The 21,068-nt window shown below is 59.7% G+C and overlaps 6 protein-coding genes across 6 annotated transcripts; 4 read left to right on the top strand and 2 right to left on the bottom strand.

Annotated features, from left to right (window-relative positions):
- Positions 1 to 37: 37 nt before the first annotated feature.
- Positions 38 to 2,884, bottom strand: CcaverHIS019_0210910 (uncharacterized protein; the record flags this gene model as incomplete). Its single annotated transcript, XM_060598175.1, has 5 exons — positions 38 to 1,440; positions 1,604 to 2,023; positions 2,063 to 2,647; positions 2,693 to 2,771; positions 2,807 to 2,884. 5 exons carry the CDS (start codon positions 2,882 to 2,884, stop codon positions 38 to 40), a joined length of 2,565 nt encoding a protein of 854 aa, XP_060454995.1.
- A 599-nt stretch (positions 2,885 to 3,483) lies between these two features.
- On the top strand, positions 3,484 to 7,749 carry CcaverHIS019_0210900 (uncharacterized protein; the record flags this gene model as incomplete). Its single annotated transcript, XM_060598174.1, has 3 exons — positions 3,484 to 3,717; positions 3,760 to 6,766; positions 6,809 to 7,749. 3 exons carry the CDS (start codon positions 3,484 to 3,486, stop codon positions 7,747 to 7,749), a joined length of 4,182 nt encoding a protein of 1,393 aa, XP_060454994.1.
- A 258-nt stretch (positions 7,750 to 8,007) lies between these two features.
- CcaverHIS019_0210890 (uncharacterized protein) lies at positions 8,008 to 9,306 on the top strand (the record flags this gene model as incomplete). The annotated part of the gene is made up of 2 exons (XM_060598173.1): positions 8,008 to 8,401; positions 8,549 to 9,306. The coding sequence occupies 2 exons, from the start codon at positions 8,008 to 8,010 to the stop codon at positions 9,304 to 9,306; spliced, it is 1,152 nt and encodes a 383-aa protein (XP_060454993.1).
- Positions 9,307 to 9,546: 240 nt separating this feature from the next.
- CcaverHIS019_0210880 (uncharacterized protein) lies at positions 9,547 to 11,007 on the bottom strand (the record flags this gene model as incomplete). The annotated part of the gene is made up of 1 exon (XM_060598172.1): positions 9,547 to 11,007. The coding sequence occupies one exon, from the start codon at positions 11,005 to 11,007 to the stop codon at positions 9,547 to 9,549; it is 1,461 nt and encodes a 486-aa protein (XP_060454992.1).
- A 3,595-nt stretch (positions 11,008 to 14,602) lies between these two features.
- MET5 (uncharacterized protein) lies at positions 14,603 to 18,649 on the top strand (the record flags this gene model as incomplete). The annotated part of the gene is made up of 1 exon (XM_060598171.1): positions 14,603 to 18,649. One exon carries the CDS (start codon positions 14,603 to 14,605, stop codon positions 18,647 to 18,649), a length of 4,047 nt encoding a protein of 1,348 aa, XP_060454991.1.
- Positions 18,650 to 19,099: 450 nt separating this feature from the next.
- CcaverHIS019_0210860 (uncharacterized protein) lies at positions 19,100 to 20,882 on the top strand (the record flags this gene model as incomplete). Its single annotated transcript, XM_060598170.1, has 5 exons — positions 19,100 to 19,231; positions 19,350 to 19,745; positions 19,785 to 20,224; positions 20,326 to 20,692; positions 20,820 to 20,882. The coding sequence occupies 5 exons, from the start codon at positions 19,100 to 19,102 to the stop codon at positions 20,880 to 20,882; spliced, it is 1,398 nt and encodes a 465-aa protein (XP_060454990.1).
- Between the last annotated feature and the right edge of the window lie 186 nt (positions 20,883 to 21,068).

Raw genomic sequence — 21,068 nt, 5'->3', positions numbered from 1 at the left:
CATGTGGGCTGTCGCCCTGTACCACTGTATATCTGCTCTAGACATCCGTCTTGCCCTCAATCACCGGGAGCGCATAGAGCTGCTTGAGTTCCTCCTCATGCACCTTCTCTTCCTCTGGCGAGGCGAAGACGAACGCGAGCGGCGCGGCCTTGTGGTACGCGGCCGCCAGCGCGGCCTTCTCCGATGGGAGGACAGTGAGCGCCTCGCGCATAAGCGCAATGTCCGGCGCCTCGGCAAGGCGAAGGAGCGTGTCGCGCGCGCCGTCCTTGTCGCCAGCGCGGAGGAGCGCCTTTGCGGCATCAAGCACGCCCTGTGGCCCTTGCTGTGCGCGCTTGGCCGCGAGGTCACCAACCTCGCCCTCAATAAGCGAAGGCAAAGTCGCGTCAATGGCGCCCTGTACCTCGGGGGCGAGCTTGGCGTCCCTGAGACGATGGCGGAAGTCGACCAGCGCCGGCAGGAGGCCAGCTGCGTTCGGGTCCAGCGCAGCGGCGCAGCGCAGGTCACGCAGTGCCTTGACGAACTCGCCAGACCGCGCGTGCAGCGCGTACCCCGTGACCCAGGTGGCGGGGTTACGGGCGTGATGGACGCTGAGCGGCTTCCAAAGCTTGAGGGCGTCGGCAAGCGGCGATTCAGTCTTGAGGAGCGCGTCGCCGCGCGGGTCCGCATCGGGAACAGGCCCCTCCTCCTTCTTCTCGCCAGAGTTGAGCGCCGCCTTACGCGCCTTAGCCCCAGCCTTGGCAGCCTTCTTGGCGGCCTTTTTCCGCTCCGCCTCCTCTTCGGGCGTGAGCTTCTCAACCGTAAGCGACGGGTCGTCCGCGATGCGAACGTAGATGTCGATCGCGGCCAGCGCCGTGCGCAGGAAGGCAGGGTGAACCCGCAGCTGGTCCTCGTACTCGAGAAGAGAGAGGTAGTATGAGAACGTCATCCGACGCATGCAGTAGCTGTGGAAGTCGTACTGGTCGTCTTCGTACTCTTGGAACACGGCCACGAGAGCCTGGTACCGCTTGAGTGCGAAACCCAGCGCGCCGTTGCGCGTGTGGGCGGATCCCTCCTCCTGCAGGAACCACAGGCACTGCATGTCAGTCAGGTCTTGCACCGCCGTCGTATCCTGCTTCGTGAAGAGGGCGAGGAGCTCCTCGGCCTTGACGACGTTGCCAGCGCGCAGCCAGTACTTGGCCGCCTTGCCGTTTAGGAACCGGTCTTGTCCGTCCAGCAGGCGCGCCTCCTCCATCGCGTAAGCCGCGCCGAGCGGGTCACCCGCGCGCTTCAACACCATCGCCTTGGCCATGTAGATCTCGGGCAGCGTCGGCGTGTGCTTCAACGCAACCTCGAGCAACTCGAGCGCACGCGCGTGCTCCGCCTGCGGCCTCAGCGGGTGCACAAGATGTAATGCGAGGAAGTAGTACGCCCAGAGGAGTGCAGTGGGGGGAGGGACAGTGTCTGGGGTTAGCATAGCATGCCGTCTCGCACAGAATGCGCCCGTGCGGGCCCCGCTCCATGACACACCAGCCTGAACCCCGATGCTCGCACAGTTCAAAGCTCCTCCACTGCACGGGTCGCCGTCGCCGCTCGGCACTATCTCTCGGCGCCGCCGCGAACTCACCATCGCTATGCAACGAGTGCTCAGCCTGCAGCTCCCGCACAATCTCCTCCGTGAGCTCGCCAACAGTCGCCATCTTGGCCGCATCGGTGTAGAGACCCTTAACGTCGACGAAGAGCGAGGGAACGCCGCGCTCGAGCCCGCGGACAAGGTATTCCCGCGCAAGTGCGCGGAACTCCTCTCCCTTGGCAACGTCCAGGGGCAGGCGCTTCGGGGCGGTAGAACGGGGGAACTGCTCCGCAAACTGGGCGAGCGCCTTGAGCACCTTGCTCGTGGCTTCGTCGTCCAGCTCCCCGGACATGTCGAGGCCGCGGCTCTTCAAGAACAGGCGGTAATATTCGAGGTTGTCCGGGTTCTGCTCGAGCAGCTGGCGGTACGCGTCCTCGGCCTCATCGGTGCGGCCAAGCTCACCAAGCAGCTGGGCTACACGTCAGCCACTCTTCTCTCTCTCTCCAGACTTACCTTGGATGAGGGTGACCTCGCCGCGGCGAGAGAGAACGCCGTCCTTGACCCCGCGCTCGAGGCGGTCGAGTGCGCCTTGCTGCCGCCTGGCCTTGATGTACATTTTGATGACGAAGAGTAGCACCTGGGCACGCTCCGGCGCGGTCGCACCGTCCTTCTCAAGGATGCCCTCATAGCTCTCGAACACTTTGATGCCCTCCTCAAAGTCGCCGGCCAGGTCGTGTGCAACCATGAGGCCGAGCCACGACGAGCGGATCTGCGGTCTGAGGCACAGGAAGTGGTGACGAGACTCGGCTGCAGACTCGTAGTTGCGCGTGTGGGTCGCAAGGGCAAACGCATCACGCAGAACAGGGATGTTGTCGGGGTCCTGCCTGCGCGCCATCGCAAACGCCTTGGTCGCCTCAGCCCAGTCCTTGCGCGTTTTCGCCAGGATACCGAGCACGTGCCAGGTGATGTGACTCGTCATGTCCTTCTTGATTGCCACACGAGCCATTGCCTCGGCTTCCTCGGCCTTGGGCACTGACGACGGCGTAGGTGGGGACGGCAGGGACGAGTGGATCGTCAACGCCTTGATCGCAATGGTTTCTGCTATCAGCTCTCCTATGATCTCCTACAAGCGCGCAAGCTCACCGCCATGGTTAGGAAACTTCTTCAGGATCTGGTCCGCAGCCTTGATGCCCTTCTTGTACTGCTTGGCCTCGTAGAATTGCTGGTATGAGCGACCGGAAGGAAGGCACAACTCACGAGGACCTCCTTGAAGAGCCGCGACTCCTTTTCGGGGAGGGCGCGATGCTTTGGGATGTTGTGTTGGCCATGCGACATAGCTGTTGTCTTAGCTGTCGTGATGGCCTATGGGCGTTCAAGGGAGTTGTCGACGTTGTTGGGCCGCTGGTCGTCACTGTCTGGGTATATGTTGGTCTGCTCGGCTGATGTTGAGTGGGCGACCACTCACTTTTAAAGTGGGAGTGCGAGATAGGCTTTGCTCGGAATCGGTGCGTCATATTGGGAAAGGTGACTCTTACCTTTGCCTGCTGTTTCTTACGCGTCTTTGCGAGTTGGGAGCATAATCACTGCGCAATTGCGCAACTTACAACGTTCCACATTTAGATACTCATTCATGCAAAACGATGCAGGTTATATTAAGATGGAGATATCGATGTACATGGTAATATTATTGAATGGTTGATGTAGAGGTACTCCGAAGGAAGACGGGGGGCGGTGCTGTTTGTAACAATGGTACTGTGTGTGGGGTAACCGATGATGCTAACTCGGTTCGAAGTCACCATTGTCCCTTCTGTTCACCAACACACGGCTCTATTCATCTTCCTCTTCATCACTTCCCCTCTCAACACAGGCCCAACCCAACTCCCATTTACACCTCGCTTACTCACGCCGTCAGCGGTGGCTGACTGATCGCCAACATGGGCGTCATACACCACAATGACAAGGAAGATGAGCACGAACATCACCACTCGATAGCCTCACTGCGTTCCAAGTTCGAGAGCCTCGCACATGGCCACCATTCACCAGGCCTCCACGGCACTCTCGCATCCGTGCGAGCTTGGAGTCCGACCAGCGACACTCCGGCGACTGCGTCGCCTGCACAGAGCCCTGCGCCAAGCATACCGGCTATATCGGCGTCGTCCTCCACGACAGTGAGTAGCTGGCTGATATGTGTAGGAGCAGCTGACAAGCAGAGCCTGCCGGACGCCGCGAAGCGTCCGCCGCCGTCGTCTTTCCGTCCACTACCACCGAGCCTCGCGCCCAAACCGCAACTCCAGCCCAAGGTCGATTCGCCCAACAGAACTCGCACCCCATCCCCCACTCCTTCCATCACCTCTCTTTCCACTTTCCTTCCTTCTCAACATATTTTTCCCGCTTCTTCGCACCCACCAGCTCCTTCTCCATTGCGAGCGCCGCGTCCAGTGTCCCCAACCAAGCCGCCAGAGGTAGGGGAAGCGACCGCGCCGCCGTCGCTCGATCCACCACAACGGGTGCTTCCAAAGGTCCTGCCCAAAGTCAACGTTAGAGGTGCGACGCTCGAGGAGGACACGCGGCGTGTAGCGGACGCGGAAGGCGATGCTCCCATCAGCGTGTCCGCGCTGCGGGAGCGGTTTGGGCAAACAGCCAGCAACCCAGTGGTTCGCTCACAACCGGCGGCCTACTTTGAACCACCAGCTCGCGACGCCCATGCAACAGGTAACGGAGTTGTTGGGGTTGAGGGCACGCCGGTCGCGACCGCTCCAGCTACAATGGGACCGCCGCCTGTGCCAACCAAACCCACGCCCAGAGCGTTTGGACAGCCCAGTCAACAACTGCCGCAGTCCACGCAGGCGTCCCAGCTGCTCTCCAAAGGCCCAGCCCCTCCCCCTCCACAGCCACGGTCCACCTCGCAGTCGGCCTCGCGTACGGCTTCGCCTGTCCCGGAGACAAGTCTTGCGCCGGCACCATCTGTCGCCCGGCCCAGATCCGCTTCACCCTCTGGCCGGCCTCCTCCTCCGCCCATCCCGCGATCTGCAAGTCCAGCTCCACTTTTAGTCTCAACACCTACCTCTCGCCTTCCTCCTTCGATCCCGTTGTTATCGGGTCCTCAAAGTTACTCTCAAGAGCCGGCAAGTCTTTCCTCAACGCCATCATCGACGTCAAGAGGAACTAGCCCACAGCCGATGCCCATTGCACTCACAACAACTCGTCGGCCGGCGCCTCCGCGACCGGTCAGTCCGCTGCCACAGCCCACAGTCCAGGTCGAAGAACCGACGCCACTCGTCGCTTCAGCTGCTGGCCCGTCGAGGCCAGCAAAGCCTCCACTCCCAGTGAGGAAGGCGACGCTCCCTGTTGGCGTGATGGACGACCCACCGCCGCTGCCTAGCAACAAGCCAGCCCCGACGCGATCGGCCACAATGCTGTCGACGTCTTCGTCTGAGTCTAACATCGTCAAGCCTCCGTTACCTGGCAACAAGCCTTCCGCGCCGACGGTGACTCATGCGAGCGCCGATCTGCGCCCCGCGCTGCCACAGCGTCCGCGGGGCGATTCGATCAGCGCGCCGGGGATCCCAATTGGGTTTGCAACGCCGCCGCCACGGCTGCCGGCCCGCCAAACCACTGTGAGCTCAGTGCCGACGTCTTATCCTTCCGTGCCACTCTCACAACGCCAACGGGGTTCGTCCATTTCGGCTGAGCCAGGCTACGTGCCGCCTCCACCACCACCCTTCCGTACAGCTGGACAGTCGGCGGCAACGGGCCTGAGTCGCTCCAACACGGTCGCGTCGTCATCCAGGCTTGATGTCCGGCGCACCAACGGGAGTTCTCTGTCGCCCGGTCGCACGACGTCTGGTGCCGACAGCGACGACGACGACGAAGGCCCTGCTCTGACCCTGTCGTCCAATGCACAGCGCCTCTTAGAAGAACACCCCGACTCGACGTACGCCAACCAGACCCCACCCATCTACGGCAAGAAGGGCACACGTGTCAGGCCTTCACACAGTATCACCTCGTTCGCCGTGTTCGGGCAGTACGTCGCGGTGGGCCACCATCACGTTGTCGTCTACGACGTCACCAAATCTGACGACCCCTTCCTAGACATGGATCAGAAGGAGGACACCGGATTAGAACTCCGCATGAAGGACCCACGTGTCACTGCACTGGGTTTCCGTCCCTCGCGGGATCCGGCATGCGAAGGTCGGTACCTCTGGTGCGGCAACAAGGACGGCCATTTGTGGGAGATCGACATTGACTTTGGGCGGGTCACGACCACCAAACCCGGTGTCCACACCTCGGCCGTGACTCACATCATGCGACACGAGTACTACGTCCTGACACTTGACGACACGGGCAAGCTGAACGTTTGGGAGGTTCCAGACGCCGGTGGCAAGGCCGAGGCCGGCAATTTCCGACTCTTCCGCACCATGCGCGTTTCTGACCGTGTCACATTTGCGAAGATGATCAAGGGCAAGCTATGGACGGCGACGGCACCGGCGGTGCGCTCTGCAACCACGACTGCCGGTGTGCGCGGCCCTACCATTCGCGTCTACGAGCCTTTCGCTGCAGGGAATGCGCCACCGCCCCGCACTAATCTCACGCCTGAATGGACTGGGTCCGCGACTTCAGCCACGGTCGTGCCTCTTAAATCGGACCTCGTGTACATGGGGCACGAGGGCGGGTTCGTGTCTCTCTGGAATCTTGAGGGCATCGAGCTGCAATGTGTGCAGGTCCTCAAGGTGTCGACCACGGATATTCTTGCTCTCGAGGGCGTCGGGGACCACTTATGGGCGGGCAACCGGAGGGGCCAGGTCCATGTGTGGAACATCGACGAGCTGCCATGGACGACGAGCAACATGTGGACAGTTGGGAAGGACGAGCCCATCCGCGCGCTGGTTGTGGACCCCCGCGCCATTCCTACGCAAAACCGGCTTCCCCTCTGGTCGGTGACACGCGACGCGCTGTACTCGTGGGACGGCCTGCGCGCCGTCAACTGGTTTGATAAGCGTATGGTTGAGCGGCAGCCCGACTACTGCGACTTCCGCCAGATCAAGGTCCTCGTCGTGTCGTGGAACATTGACAGCGCCAAGCCGACTGACCTAAATTCAGGAGGCATAGAGAACACAAACTTTCTCTCCCAGGTGCTTGGGTCTGTCGACTCGCCGGATATCATCGTCTTTGGGTTCCAAGAGGTCGTCCCGCTCACGGACAAGAAGCTTACAGCGAGTGAGTTAGCTATCCCGTATGGGCGACCCAGCTAACAATCAGAGACGCTTCTGTTCGGGAGTAAGGGCAAAGACGGCGGCGGGGCCACGAACGAGCGCGTGTCTGGTGCATACCGCGCGTGGGGAGACAAGCTCACCTCTGCGGTTAGGCAAGCCAATCCCGGTACGGCGTATACCAAGGTTCAGTCTGAGCAGCTCGTCGGCCTCTTCACGTGCGTGTTCACCAAGGACACAGAGTTGGACAACTTCAAGGACAACATGATCACGACCGTCAAGCGCGGCATCGGAGGTATCTACGGGAACAAGGGTGCGATTGTTGCACGTGTGGTCCTGGACGACACGTCAATGTGCTTCATCAACGTCCACCTGGCCGCAGGACAACGACATAAGTCTGCTCGCAATGCCGACATTGCGGCGATCATGGAGAACAAGGAGACGTTCCCGAAGAGTACGCCGCAGTGGTATGTGCGCGGCGGCAACGGTGAGGCGATCCTCGACCACGAGATGGTGGTGCTCAATGGGGACCTGAACTATCGCATCGACCTGCGACGTGAGGTCGTCGAGACCAGCATCCGCACGGGCGACCTCAACTACCTGCTGGAGCACGACCAGCTGCGCCACGAGATGCGCGGTAACCATGCATTCCGCCTTCGCACGTTCTCTGAGGCTCCGATCACATTTGCCCCAACGTATAAGTATGATCCACATACCAGCGAGTACGACTCGAGCGAGAAGCGGCGCATTCCAGCCTGGTGCGACCGAGTGCTGTTCACCAAGTCTCCGCGTATCTCGTCTATCAGCTACCGCCGCTACGAGGTGAACGTGAGCGACCACCGGCCTGTAAGTGCCGGTCTGGCGTGCGAAGTGAAGAGCATCGACCCGAAGCGATTTACGGTTGTCCGCGCGGAAGTGGAAGCCGCTTGGAAGGTATACCAGGAAGAGCGGCTCAAGGCGATGGTCAAGGCGTATGCCGGGTGGTACTAGCGGGTGCCAGTGGATGTGTCGTCTGGTATGAGGATCTTTAGCTGCATCAACGCAGGACGATAGACGCGATGTATGTGGCGCGACGTTGTGGGTTGGTTGATGGTTGGCCAACTACCGCCGGCAAAGTCGCCGAAGAGCGGCGGGGCGGCAACTGACGGCTGACTTAACGCCGGGTGTGGAACGACGTCCCTAAAACATCCAACTCATCTCTCCATCTCTCCCTTCTTCGTCTCGACAACACACCATCACCCTCTAAAGATGGTCACAGCAGCCCTCCTCGGCTCGGGCCTCTTCGCGCGCAACTCGTACCTCCCCGCCCTCCCAGTGCCCGGCTTAACGGTCTCGACCCTCTGGAGCCGGAGCGAGGCCTCAGTCTCAACTCTAGCCCAAGCAGCCTCCGAGCGCGGCCTAAACCCAACCGTACTGTCGGGCGACGACGGGCTTGATGCAATCCTCGACAACCCAGACATAGACGCACTCATCCTCGTCCTCCCTATCGGGGTGCAGTCCGCCATCATCCGCCGCGCATGGACAAAGGGAAAACACGTCATCTCAGAGAAACCAGTGGGACGGAACGTGGAAGAGGCAAAGGAGCTCGTGGATGAATATGAGAGGATGTGGGCGGATAAGCTTGTTTGGCGTGTTGCAGAGAGTGAGTCGACGCTTCATTCTCAACCTCCACCTCCCCACCTCCCCCACCCAACTTGAACAACCCCCTTCCCATCCACCTCCCCCTTTCCCATCCAACTTGCCCTTGCACGCTCTGGACTCGCCTCGCTCGCACCAGGGCTCACCCCAGACTTCGCCCACGAGCCATTCCTCCACCGCGCGGCCTCGCTCCTCGCCGAAAGCGGGCCAGTCCTCTACTGGCGAATGCACTACGAGACCATTCTCCCCCAAGGCGCAAGCTACCACGCCACGACCTGGCGCACAGTCCCCGACTACCAAGGCGGATTCCTCCTCGATGGCGGGGTCCACTGGGCCGCGCTAGCCCGCACAGTCCTCCCAGAGCGGTGTAAGCCATACTCGATAATCGCGAATAAGAGCCTCCACCGCGCTTACATGCTCCCACACGACACGCTTATCGGCATAGTCCAATCTGACCCGGCCTCTTCCCTCCCGCCACATGGAAAGCGAACTCAATTTGAGGGCACGTTGAAGGAGGAAGATATGCCTGTCCAGAGCGGAGAGTCTGCGCCCACTGGGACATTTTTGTTGTCCTGGGCTATTCCCGATACGAACCGCTCCACACGGCCAGCGAACGAACTGTATGTCGTTTGCGACAAGGCGACTTTACGAGTTATCAATATGGGCCGCGAGTGGAAGATCATCCTCGAGCCAGAGGTGGGTGAGAGGGTGGAGGAGGGAGGGGCCGTCTCGGGTGTCAAGGTCGAGTTGGAGGACTTTGCTGATGCCGTCGCTGCTCGCAAGGAGGGTAGGCCGGAAGGGAAGAACTACGGCGCACCAAGGGATGCGCTGTGGGATGTCGCCTTTATCCAAGCCGCCCTTGATAGTGACGGGGAAAAGGTCGTGATTGATGATGTGTTGCGGGGCTAGATATGAAATTGAGCTAGTGCTGGTCTGAAGAAATTGATGCAGCTGTGAATCTCAAGGCATTCCGGAATATGAGTACTGTATATACGCCAAACCCTGCGCACCGCTCATTGAAATGAAAAGAATAAACATAACGTCCACTAGATCAATACGCCCTAGATTATATTGTCCATGCTAAGGCAAAGCCACCGGCGTCTCCATTGCCCGCCCCTTTGGGACGACCTCCGGATGCTCCCAACTTGCTTAGTCGAGCTGGTTGATCTTGGCGTCACGGCCCCAGCGGTTACCCCAGTAGTGGCCGTCGTGGTGGCACACGTCGCAGAGGTAGTTGCGGACCTTGCAGGCCTTGCGAATAGCCCCCTTGAGGCACTTGAGGGGTCCAACACTACCGTCGGCCCACTTGAACAACTGGACGCCCAGCTTGTCGCAGCCGACGTACACGCCCCCGTGGATACCAATGCTGGTGCCGAGGTGGCAGCTGGGAATGTTGACATATCCCCCGTGAGAGAAATACGAGATGACGCGGCCCTTGCCGAGGAAGAGGGCGGTGCCGACCTGGAGCTTGAGAGCAAGGAGGCTGAAGAGGAAGCGCTCCTCATGCTGCACGGGCTCGGCCTCCCGAACCTCAACGTCACGCTCGTTGGCAATCTCGTTACGGCGCCACCAGCCGGCCTTGATGCCCCAGCCAGAGTGGTGGCAGCCGCTGCAGATGCCGTTCTTGACCTCCCAGCCGATGCGGACCGGACCCTTGATGCACTTGAGCGGGCAAACACCGAGGCCGGGGAAGTGGAACATCTGCACGCCACGGGGGTTGCAGCCAGCATAGATTCCGTTCTTGATACCGATGTAGGTGCCGCGAAGGCAACCCTTGATGTTGATGTAACCGCCGTAGGCGACGTTGCAACCCCAGAGACCGGGGCCGAAGAAGAGTTCCTTGCCGATGATGATCTTCTTGCCTAGACAGCTGAGGAAGCTGAGGAAGAAGCGCTCCTCATTGTTCGACCGGGTGACCTCGTAGTAACCCTCGGCCTCGCGCGCGGCAAGCTCGAGTTCCTCATCAACCGAGCGCTTACGGGTCCAACCCTCAGAGTCCTCGCATCCGTCGCAGAGACCAGTAGCCTCGTTGTAGGTGTAGCCCGGGGCGGGAGCACCCGGAGAGAGGACAATAGGCGCAACATCGCCGTCTGGGAACTGGAAGAGCTGGGTCCCGTTGTCGTCCTTGCCGACATACTTGGCGCCATCGAGACCAACAGACGAACCGACGTCTTGGCCAATCTTAATGTCCCCAAAGTCGGCATTACCTCCCGTCTCGCCGCCATCGTTACCGCCAGTCGAGACAGGGAGGTCTCGGGTCGAGAGTTCACGCTTGGCAAAGCCGCTCGAGTCGGAGCACCCCTCACAGAGGTTGTTCGTGACAGAAATGTTCTTCGTCTCGCCAGGCTCGTAGGTGAGAGGAGCGACGGAACCGTCCTTGAACTGGAAGAGCTGGATGCCCTTGTTGTCCTTGCCGACGTAGCGGGCACCACCGTCGATACCGACGTCCTGGCCCAGGGAGAGGCCGTCAATCGCGACGTAGCCAGTCTCCGACTTGCCGTCAGGAGAGGCGAGAAGGTTACCGAGATTGTTGTCACGAGGCGCCAAGTCGTTGCCGATGGCGGCGGCGGCGTTAACGGTCGCTGCGACAAGGAGGACAGCGGCGAGCATTGTAATTATTATGAAGTTAATGAGTTGAGAGTGAGAGTAAGAGAACTTGGCGGATGAGGAGAACGAGTTGGGAGGCTCGGTTTATATCTCTTTTCTCGAGCCCTCTGTGAGTCCCTTCTCCCACTTGAGAGCCGGCCCATTCGCTCCACTGCGTCTAACTCGGCTCCTACCGCTCTCCCGAACCCTCTCCATCCCTCGTCTCTGATCTCCCATCCCCTCCCATCGTGCTCTCAACACCCGATCACCTTCCATTCTGTAGATCCAAGTGCCACACTTGCCACACTTGCCACACTTGCTCAGGGCACCAAGAGCGTCAGGTTCCAGGCACCTGACACAAGGCAGGCTATAGTCGCGACGCGCGGTCGACGCGTCGCGTCCACCCAAAGCGCGTGACTGTTGACGAGAAAAGCGCGCATGACAATGCCCGAGATGGAGCACAACACTTTCAACCCGGCAGCCGGGTTCTGTATGTTGTCTCGGGTTATGGTAAAGTTAAGCATTCTCTGACGCCAGGGGGCTCCCGGCGCGCCGACATCAAGGCTCTGGGTCTCCCGCCGGGGCTTGGGATGGGTATCTAGCTCGCATCACAGTCGTTAGTCATATCATCTTGCCAGATTCCTGACGACATTGTCAGATAAGCGGGCCATTCCTGCCCTCAACGACACGCTGTCCAGAGTTCTGAATGTAATCGGGACTAGGCCAGTTGAATTCAGAACCCAATCGGGACTACCGGACTACCAATAGCTTGGGTACAGGCTTGGCTGACGGGCTCCTCAGTCTCATCTTTCCTCATCGAATGCGTCACAGATGTAAACATGCCCACCCACGTCCGCCCTCAATCTCACTTCGCTATCATTCAGTATTAAACTAGAACCGACCGGGAGATGCAAGTAACGGGGCCAAAGCGCCAGAATGTGTCACTGCTACAGTACCAACGTTTCAGTCACCGGGTACCTGTAGATCTCGTCGAGCCTAGTGCTTTGAGGATTCCTGGGATTCCTGGTTGGGTCCCGTTTGGACGACCAACAAGATTCTGCTGGCGTTGAGAGCCGCCCGAGACATGCTGAGACTACGGGTTTGAGGGGGGCCGTACTTGACAACGACTACGGTATCTCCGTTGCAGTCAATCGACTATTGACGGCCCGAAACTACGGCCTGTAATAGCATCCTCAAGGTCCTTCAAAGTCTCAAACAGACCCAACTGAGACCCTCGCGTTATTTGGGACGCGCATCCGCCTCGCTCCAATTCTCTATGGGTGTGGTATGTTCGGGATGACCTTGCTTTGTCCGTCTTGTCCGCTTGTAGCCTTGTCTTGCTTTGACCATCATTGCTACCGAGAGACATAGGGCCGGGTCAAAATGGCCCATTGGCCCACAGAAATGGACACGAATGAGGAACCGGGACACCGTGGTCATGTTGAGGGTATCCCTCACGCCTGGAACTCGAAACGAACCAACCGCGTGACGACCGTGGCTGCGGATACCTCACGATGTCGCTGGTGGGAGGTGGGCTGTGGGTATGCATGAGGGAGGGGTGGACGGCCGCATCTCAGCGTGTCAGCATGTCAGTAAGTAATGTCCGGCTGCCGGAGAAGGTGCGCCAGCAATAGATCGGGAGAGTCGGGGTTGTGTGAGATAGAACGGGTACAGTACCCTCTGTCAACTGCTAGTGTCGTGACCCAGCCTTGTCGGCTACATGCCCGAGGCCGACTGAGCCATCTTGACGCGTAAGCTTGGCAAAGAAGGGAGGGACATAGGGATGCTTCGAGGGAGGGTTGAGTGGCTTTGCTTGTTGGGGACTGCTTGGCGAGCATGAGAGTGACATCCCACGGTACGGTTGCACGCTCGAATGGAGCTTGTCGGCCAGTCAAGACATTTGTCCTGCCAGTTGAGAGGTCCTTAGCGGCAGTGGCTAGTGGTGGCGAGACAGCCCTCAATCGATTGCGAAGCCATCGATGGGAGCTCCTCCACAACCCAACGCGCGTAGACTCACCTAAACACACGCATGTTCTCCAGCAGATACTCATGGGTAAAGGTCAAGTTGAAGATGTACGTCGACTTGAAATATCAACAAGTCAGCATTCCGCAGATCCAGATCGACGCTGGTGGCCCCGGTACGGCATTTCTGGAATTATGCAATTCCAGTTTCCAGTTGAGGTTGGTGCCCGGGCCACGTGGTGGTCCAAGGCGGGAGGCCGGGACGTTGTGGAATCCCAGATGCGGCCCTGCATATGACTTTGGATTTTCAGTAGCGCCGCGGCGTTGAGCGCGCGCTCTCGGCATCCTGGGCCCATCACAGCATGTGTCGTCCGGGCCAAACATCCCCGACATCATCAGCTGTGATGGCGTCGCGTCGCTCGTCGCTGGTTGCGCCTTGCCTATTTACTCGCACGGACCACCAGATCTCTGATGACAACAGACAGTGAGCTGGTCACGTTGTCTGATTTCAGGCTACTCTGAATATTCCAATACCCACCTCACCCTCCTCATGATATTCTGCATCGCCGACCACCTCGGCGGCGCTCGTCGTCGCTCGTTGTCGCCGAACCGTCCCACGCACCCCACGCATGGTCTCGGCATCCGAGGAGTCTTGGGCCGCGTCTTGGAGACGGAGGGGGGGTAGTAACCCGGTGGGCAAAAGACGAGCGATGGCGCACTCGCTGTTTAAATGCCGATCCTCCGAACATCTGATGGCAACGGTCAGGATCGGCATCCAGGCACATTCGTGCTTTCCCTCTTCGCTCCTCCCAAAGACGTTTGGAATACACCTCTGGCCACTGGACAATCTGTACAACTCGTAGACATGACAGGCGAGGAATGGTCAACACGTTTCAGCTGTGAGCCTGGGTAAAGGAGACTTGAGCACACGGGTACAGAAGTGAGTGACGGAAGTGGCTGGTTATAGGGGCCGGGGAGGCCGGACCGAGTTTAACACTGTTGTAGCTGTAGCAATGATTAGCAAGATTACAAACGAGCTTGAAAGAAGCCAGTGTATTGGATATGGGGCTGGCAGGAGGTGGGAGGCTAGGAGGCTAGGATGCTAACCGCAATGCATGTATACTGTTGTTGTACTGGTGAAGGTGAAGAGTGCTGCGGTAACATGGACTTTTGTGTCAACGTGGGATTGCGGGAGCAAAGTGTCCCGTGTTATGACCGATCACGCCATCTTGCATGAGTTACAAGCCGATCTCGAACTGGCAGTCATTCATCTTGTAAGGTATCACACCACCGCACCGCACCCTTTTGACTAAGAATGGGAATGTTACTGGTCGACTGAGGGTAACCTTTGGTTCTAGCCAACAAGGGTCACGTTACTTTGGTCACGACTTTGACAAAGAGTTGGTTGGCCAACTTAATAAGATTCCGAACGTCGATGTCGTGATACATGATCACTCTACTCTCTCACCTTCCTTGCATACCTACTCGCCCACAACTTACTTTTCAACAACAGATTCAACTAGGCAGCCACTCTCAGTCTCAGTCTCTCTCTCCTTCTCACTCTTCCAATCTCATCCTCAATCACTCTGCTAGAGGCTCGCGACGACAGGACTGGTGTGTAACCCTCCACCTCCAGACATTGCTTACACCAGCCAACATGTCCCTCATCGCCGCGCTCGCCCGCCTCTCGGCCACCGTCCACCACCCCGTCCAGGGCCTGACGGCTGGCGACAAGCTCAACCCCTACCTTCCTCTCGCCTCGGGCACCCAACTCGTCACTGACCGCACCTTCCTCCCATCCCTCCCTTCCCCAGCCGGCAACGTCGTCGTCCACATTCTCGGCGCCGAGACCGCAGCCGCACCTCGAGCCCCTCGTGCCGTCACCCTAATCTCGCGCTCCACACAGCAGGCATACGACCATGCCCTTATCGCCCTCCGCATCGCCAAGGAGGCCAACGCCAATGTCTTCCACTTTATCGCTGCTGGCGCTGACGGCAACGTCGCCGAGGTGTCCGAGAAGGAGGTCGAGGCCTTCCTCTCCGTCTCGGCATCGGCCGAGTCCGACGACGCAGCTCTCCTCAAGGCATTCGAGGCCGCGTCCCTTGAGCTCCTCAAGGTCACCCGCCGCGCCCAGCCCGCCCTAATCTCCAACGGCGAGAGCGAGCGCGTCGTGCTCAACTTCCTCCCCGGCAAGCTCGAGGTCGAGGACGTTGTCGATGTTGTCCTCGCCCAGCCGGTTCCCGCCGACAAGCTCCGCGGACTCAAGGCGCGTGAGTTTGTGGTTGTTGAGGCCGCCTCGGGCAAGTACGGCGCCGCATGGGCGTCGATCGTCGAGGCCCTTGAAGGCCAGGACGCCTCCGTCCGCTCTGTGCTCGTCTCGGCGGCCCCGGCTACTGGCGAGCTGCAGTCTGTCATCTCGTCGAGCGCGCCTCTCGCCCGCGTCGGCACTCCCAAGCCTCTTCCCGAGATCCCCTCGAGCTCGATCATTGTTCCCACCGCCGAGTCGACCTACACCTCGCTCCTCGAGCGCTCACCCCACCCCCTCGAGGTCCTCAACGACCCTTCCCACCTCGCCGCGTCCGAGTCGACCTCGCCGCTCTACGCGTTCGGTAAGGCCGTCGCCCTCCGCAAGGAGCGCGAGCAGTTTGTCGAACTCGCCAAGAAGGTCCTCAAGGCCAGCGACACCCGCAAGGAGGTCCACACTGCCCTCGGTAAGTGGCTCCTTGGCAAAGACGACAAGGACTCTGCCGCTCTCGGTGAGGAGGCCACCAAGGCGCTCGGCCAGGGCGCCAACGCCGACGAGGCCGAGCTCGTTGCCCTCGGCGCCAACGGCCACTGGACCAAGCGTGCCCTCTGGATTGTCGTGTCCAACTCGTGGGCTGCCGACCTCGCGTCCTCTGGTCTCCACCACGCCCTCGTCTCGGGCCTCGACATCAACCTCCTCGTCTACGAGACCCAGCCCTCGCCCTTCTCGCCTCTCGCCCAGAAGCAGCGCGAGCGCAAGAAGGACCTGGCGCTCTACGCGCTCAACCTCGGCGACGTTTACGTCTCATCGGTCGCCGTCTACGCCGACTACGCTGGTGTGATCAACGCCATGCGCGAGGCTGAGGAGTACTCTGGGCCTTCGCTTGTCCTCGCTTACCTCCCGTGGGGTGAGAAGGAGGACGGCGCCATTGTCGGTCCCACCGAGAAGGCTGGTCCTCTCGAGCGTCTCCGCGAGACCAAGCGCGCCGTCTCCGGCGGCTGGTGGCCCCTCTTCCGCTGGAACCCCGAGCTGCCCGACGAGAAGCGCTTCACCCTTGACGCGCCCCAGATTAAGAACGCGCTTGCCGAGTTCCTCGACCGCCAGAGCCACCTCTCACAGCTCACCCGCTCGCAGCCTGCCATCGACCCCAAGATCACCGGCTCGGCTGGCAAGGACCTTGCTGCCGCGCGCAAGCAGAAGGCCCGCGACGCGTTTGACAAGCTCGTCAACTCGATCGACGGCCCTGGCCTTCTTGTGCTCTACGCCTCGGACGGTGGCAACGCCGAGAAGGTCGCCAAGCAGGTCGTCTCGCGTGCCAAGATGCGCGGCGTTGCTGCCTCGCTCCGTGTCCTCGACTCGATTGCTTCCGAGATTGTCGAGACCCTCGAGGCCGAGAAGAACGTTGTCGTGCTCACCTCGACTGCCGGCCAGGGCGAGTCTCCTCTGAACGGCCGTGAGTTCACCAAGGCTGTCGGCAAGATCGACACTGCCGCGTCGGCACCCAAGCTCGCCGAGACTCGCGTCACCGTCTTCGGCATGGGTGACTCCAAGTACTGGCCCCGCAAGGAGGATTACGTGTACTACAACAAGCCCGCCAAGGACCTCCTTCCAAAGATCCTGGCTCTCGGCACTCAGGAGCTCGCTCCCCTTGGTCTCGGTGATGACTCGGACCCCGACGGATGGAAGACGGGTTTCAAGGTCTGGGAGACCAACCTCTGGCGCGCTCTCGGCGTCGACTCTGTCGACGTTGTCGAGGAGGCCGAGGAGGTTATTGCCAACGAGCACATCAAGATTGCGTCCAACTACCTCCGTGGCACCATTCTTGAGGGTCTCGCCGACGAGTCGACTGGCGCCATTGGTGCCTCGGACCAACAGCTTACCAAGTTCCACGGCACGTACATGCAGGACGACCGTGACATTCGCGAGTCGCTCGCCGAGCAGGGCCTCGAGCCCGCATACTCGTTCATGATCCGTGTCCGCATGCCCGGTGGTGTCTGTACGCCCCAGCAATGGCTCAACATGGACAAGATTGCCGACGAGCACGGCAATAGTACCTTCAAGCTTACGACCCGCCAGACCTTCCAGTTCCACGGCGTTGTGAAGAAGCACCTCAAGCCCGCCATGCAAGCCATCAACCGTTCGCTCCTTGACACTATCGCGGCCTGTGGTGACGTCAACCGAAACGTCCTCTGCTCGGTTAACCCCGGCATCTCGGCTGTGCACCAGACTGTGTACGACTTCTCCAAGGCGATCTCTGAGCACCTCCTTCCCCGTACTAGTGCCTACCACGAGATCTGGCTCGACAAGAAGCCCGTCTTCCAGGACGCCCTCACCGACCTGGAGCCCCTTTACGGCCCCTTCTACCTGCCTCGCAAGTTCAAGATTGCGGTCGCTGTGCCACCCGACAACGCCGTCGACGTCTTCACCAACGACGTCGGCTTCATTGCCATTGTCGAGAACGGCCAGGTTGTCGGCTACAACGTGTCTGTCGGTGGTGGAATGGGTGTCACGCACTCGAACAAGAAGACGTACCCCCGTCTCGGCACTGTTATTGGCTTCGTCCTCCCCGAGGACGGCTGCAAGGCCGCCGAGGCCATCATGCTCGCTCAACGTGACCACGGCAACCGCAAGGACCGCAAGAACGCGCGTCTCAAGTACACCGTCGACCGCCTTGGTGTGCCCAAGTTCAAGGAGGAGGTTGAGAAGCGTTTCGGCAAGCCTTTCGAGCCCGAGCGTGCGTACACTTTCGACTCGAACCTCGACCAGTATGGCTGGATCCAGGGTGACGACGGCAAGCACCACTTTACGCTCTTCATCGAGAACGGCCGTGTCGAGAACTCGCCCCGCCACCAGTTCAAGGACGGTCTCCGCGAGGTTGCGCAGGCGCACAAGGGCACGTTCCGCCTGACTGCCAACCAGCACGTAATCCTCTCGGACGTCGCGACCGAGGACTTGCCTGAGATGAAGCGCCTCCTCGCCAAGTGGGGTCTGGACAATGTCAACCACTCTGGCCTCCGCCTCTCGTCCTCGGCATGTGTTGCCTTCCCCACCTGTGGTTTGGCCATGGCAGAGTCGGAGCGCTACCTCCCAGTTCTTATCGACAAGGTCGAGAAGATCTGCGAGGAGGCTGGTGTCGGACACGACGCACTCGTCATGCGCATGTCGGGTTGCCCGAACGGCTGTTCGCGTCCGTGGGCTGCCGAGGTGTCGTTTGTGGGCAAGGCGCCAGGCTCGTACATGATGTGCTTGGGTGGCTCGCACCTTGGCACACGCCTCAACAAGCCGTTCAAGGAGAGTGTGACCGAGCCAGAGATCCTGGCGATCCTCGAGCCCATGATCAAGCAGTGGGCCAAGGAACGCCACGACGGCGAGCGGTTCGGCGACTGGACTGTTCGTGCTGGAATTGTCAACCCGACCATTGAGGGGAAGACGTTCTGGGACGACAGCTGTGTCGAGTAAATAGTTGGTAGTATTTCCCGTCTGTCGGGGTTAGAGTTGTGCACTGTCATAGTATCATAGCAATCTGCATCGGATCTGAGCGCGAGCGCGAGCGAGCAGCAGGCGAGGGGGCGTGGGGGCTAGCTAGGGACAAGGAGTGGGCAGAGGTTGCGAGACGTCTTCCGCGAGCAGGTCGGCAAACCCGAGTGAAGGAGGAGAGTTGGAGTTGGATCATGCTTCAAACTAGACTGTCTGGCTTCCGCATCAACCCGCCGCCTGATTAACAATCTGTCATCCGTGACGCCTAACGCCTAACCGAAAACCAAATCTACTCTGTTTCATTCTCTCGGTCTTAGCACACGTCGGTCCCGAATCACTCCGCATGACATCACTATAATAGTGACTGACCACATTCCACATACATGGGACATATACCAGCCGGCAACTACCCATCTCACCGTTCTCACAATCATGCTCCGTCTCCTAACAGCATCAACATCAGTAACCAGAGCTCTCGCACACCGTGGATTCGCGTCTTCGTCGGTTGGCGCAAAGGAACGTCTCGTGATCCTCGGGTCCGGGTGGGGAGGGTATAACCTTGCAGTGAGTGTCTCTCTCTCTCTCGTCGTCTTGCTCTCTTCTTTTCATCTTCATCCTCATCCCCCCTCCTTCCCGTCTGGGCATCACTCGCTGCGCTCGCGCCGCCTACGACTAATCCCAGCGCAAAGCCGACAAATCGCTATACGACGTAACCCTCATCTCACCCAACTCGTACTTCAGCTTCACCCCCTTCCTCGCCTCAACCTGCGTTGGCACATTGGAATTCCAATGCGCGACTGAACCCGTCCGAGGAATAAAACACGTAAACTACGGACAGGGCTGGGCGCAATCCATCGACCTAACCTCCCGAACCGTCCGCGTCGTACCCGCCCTTCCACCCCTCCACCCGACCAAGGATGACCTCCCCATCGACACTACCGGGGCCGAACTACATGCGGCCTTTTCTCCCGGCGACGCGTATGATGTGCAGTTCGACAAGCTTGTCGTCGCCACTGGATGCCGCTCTGCGTCTTTTGGCACTCCAGGGGTGACCGAGTATGCCCATTTCCTCAAGGATGTGAGGGAAGCAAGGGCAATTCGGCATAGGTTGCTCCAGAATCTAGAGCTGGCATCGGAACCCACCATCTCACCCGAAGAGAAGGCCCGGTTGCTGAGCATGCGTATTGTCGGCGGCGGACCTACGGGTGTCGAATTCGCTGCTGAGTTACACGATTTCGTCTCGCAGGACGTGTACAGAATTTATCCTCATTTGAAGGATCAAATCTCAATCACGCTCTACGATCTCGCACCGGGCATCTTGCAGTCGTTTGATGCGAGCTTGCGGGCTTATGCCGAACGCAAGTTCTCTCGTGCTGGCGTGACGGTGCGCGGGAATAGCAAGATTGTGGCGGTCGGCAAGGATTATATCGACATTGCGTCGGTTGGGGGGGAGGTTGAGCGCGTACCGTATGGTCTGCTTGTGTGGAATACGGGGTTGCAGGCAAACGAGTTCATCGAGACGTTGCCCGGTCTCGATAAAGACCCGAAGTCTAAGTCGTGAGTGCGCCGACGCGCCGCGGTAAGGCGATGCGATTGATTGGGGTATTGGAGGAGGGGTTTGGAGGGAGGAGGGAGGAGGGAGGTATGGCTGATATCAGGTTAAAGGTCGACCCGCACCTGCGCGTCTGCGACGCCGACGGAACCCCCCTAGACGGCATCTTCGCGATCGGGGACAACGCAACCCCAAACGACGGGCACCGTCTTCCCGCCACCGCTCAAGTAGCCTCCCAAATGGCTGGGTACATGGCAAATCTATTGAAGCGGTTAGGCCGGGGCGAGGGGCTGGACGACACGTCCCCGTTCAAGTGGAAAGACCATGGCAGTATGGTCTTCATTGGCGATTATCGAGCAATGGTCGATCGGTCGAAGGCCAGTGATGGTCCGAGGGCGAGGTTAAGCGGGTTCGTGGCGTGGATCGTGTGGAGAAGTTATTATGCGACTCTGGCGATGGGGTGGCGGAATAAGGTGAGTGGGCGCGCAACGAGCGGAGCGAGTGGCTCGAGTGGGAAAAGCGGGCTATCACGGGGCGAGAGAGGAGAGAGGAGACAGGATAGGAGAGAGAAAGGAGAAGAGAGAGCCGAGCTCATCCCAGATCCTCATCCCCGTGTACTGGACCCTCGCATTCTTCTTCGGCCGCGACGTGACAAACTTCTAGCCTAGCTCGTGTATGACATTGTAGGCGATGCATCACTCATCTTGTAAGCCATTGCGAATTTTTATTTGGGATGGTGGACCAGCTAATCCGGGCTATATCCCCACTCGTCGCCGTACAACACCACACCGCCTAAAGCCCAGCGCAGCGCAGCGAACATCCGCGGATATCATCCCATCCAGCCACAAC

Source organism: Cutaneotrichosporon cavernicola, assembly GCF_030864355.1.
Source record: "Cutaneotrichosporon cavernicola HIS019 DNA, chromosome: 2".
NCBI lineage: Eukaryota > Fungi > Basidiomycota > Tremellomycetes > Trichosporonales > Trichosporonaceae > Cutaneotrichosporon > Cutaneotrichosporon cavernicola.
The sequence above is the reverse complement of the archived record's forward strand: the minus strand, read 5'-3'. Positions and strand labels throughout refer to the sequence as shown.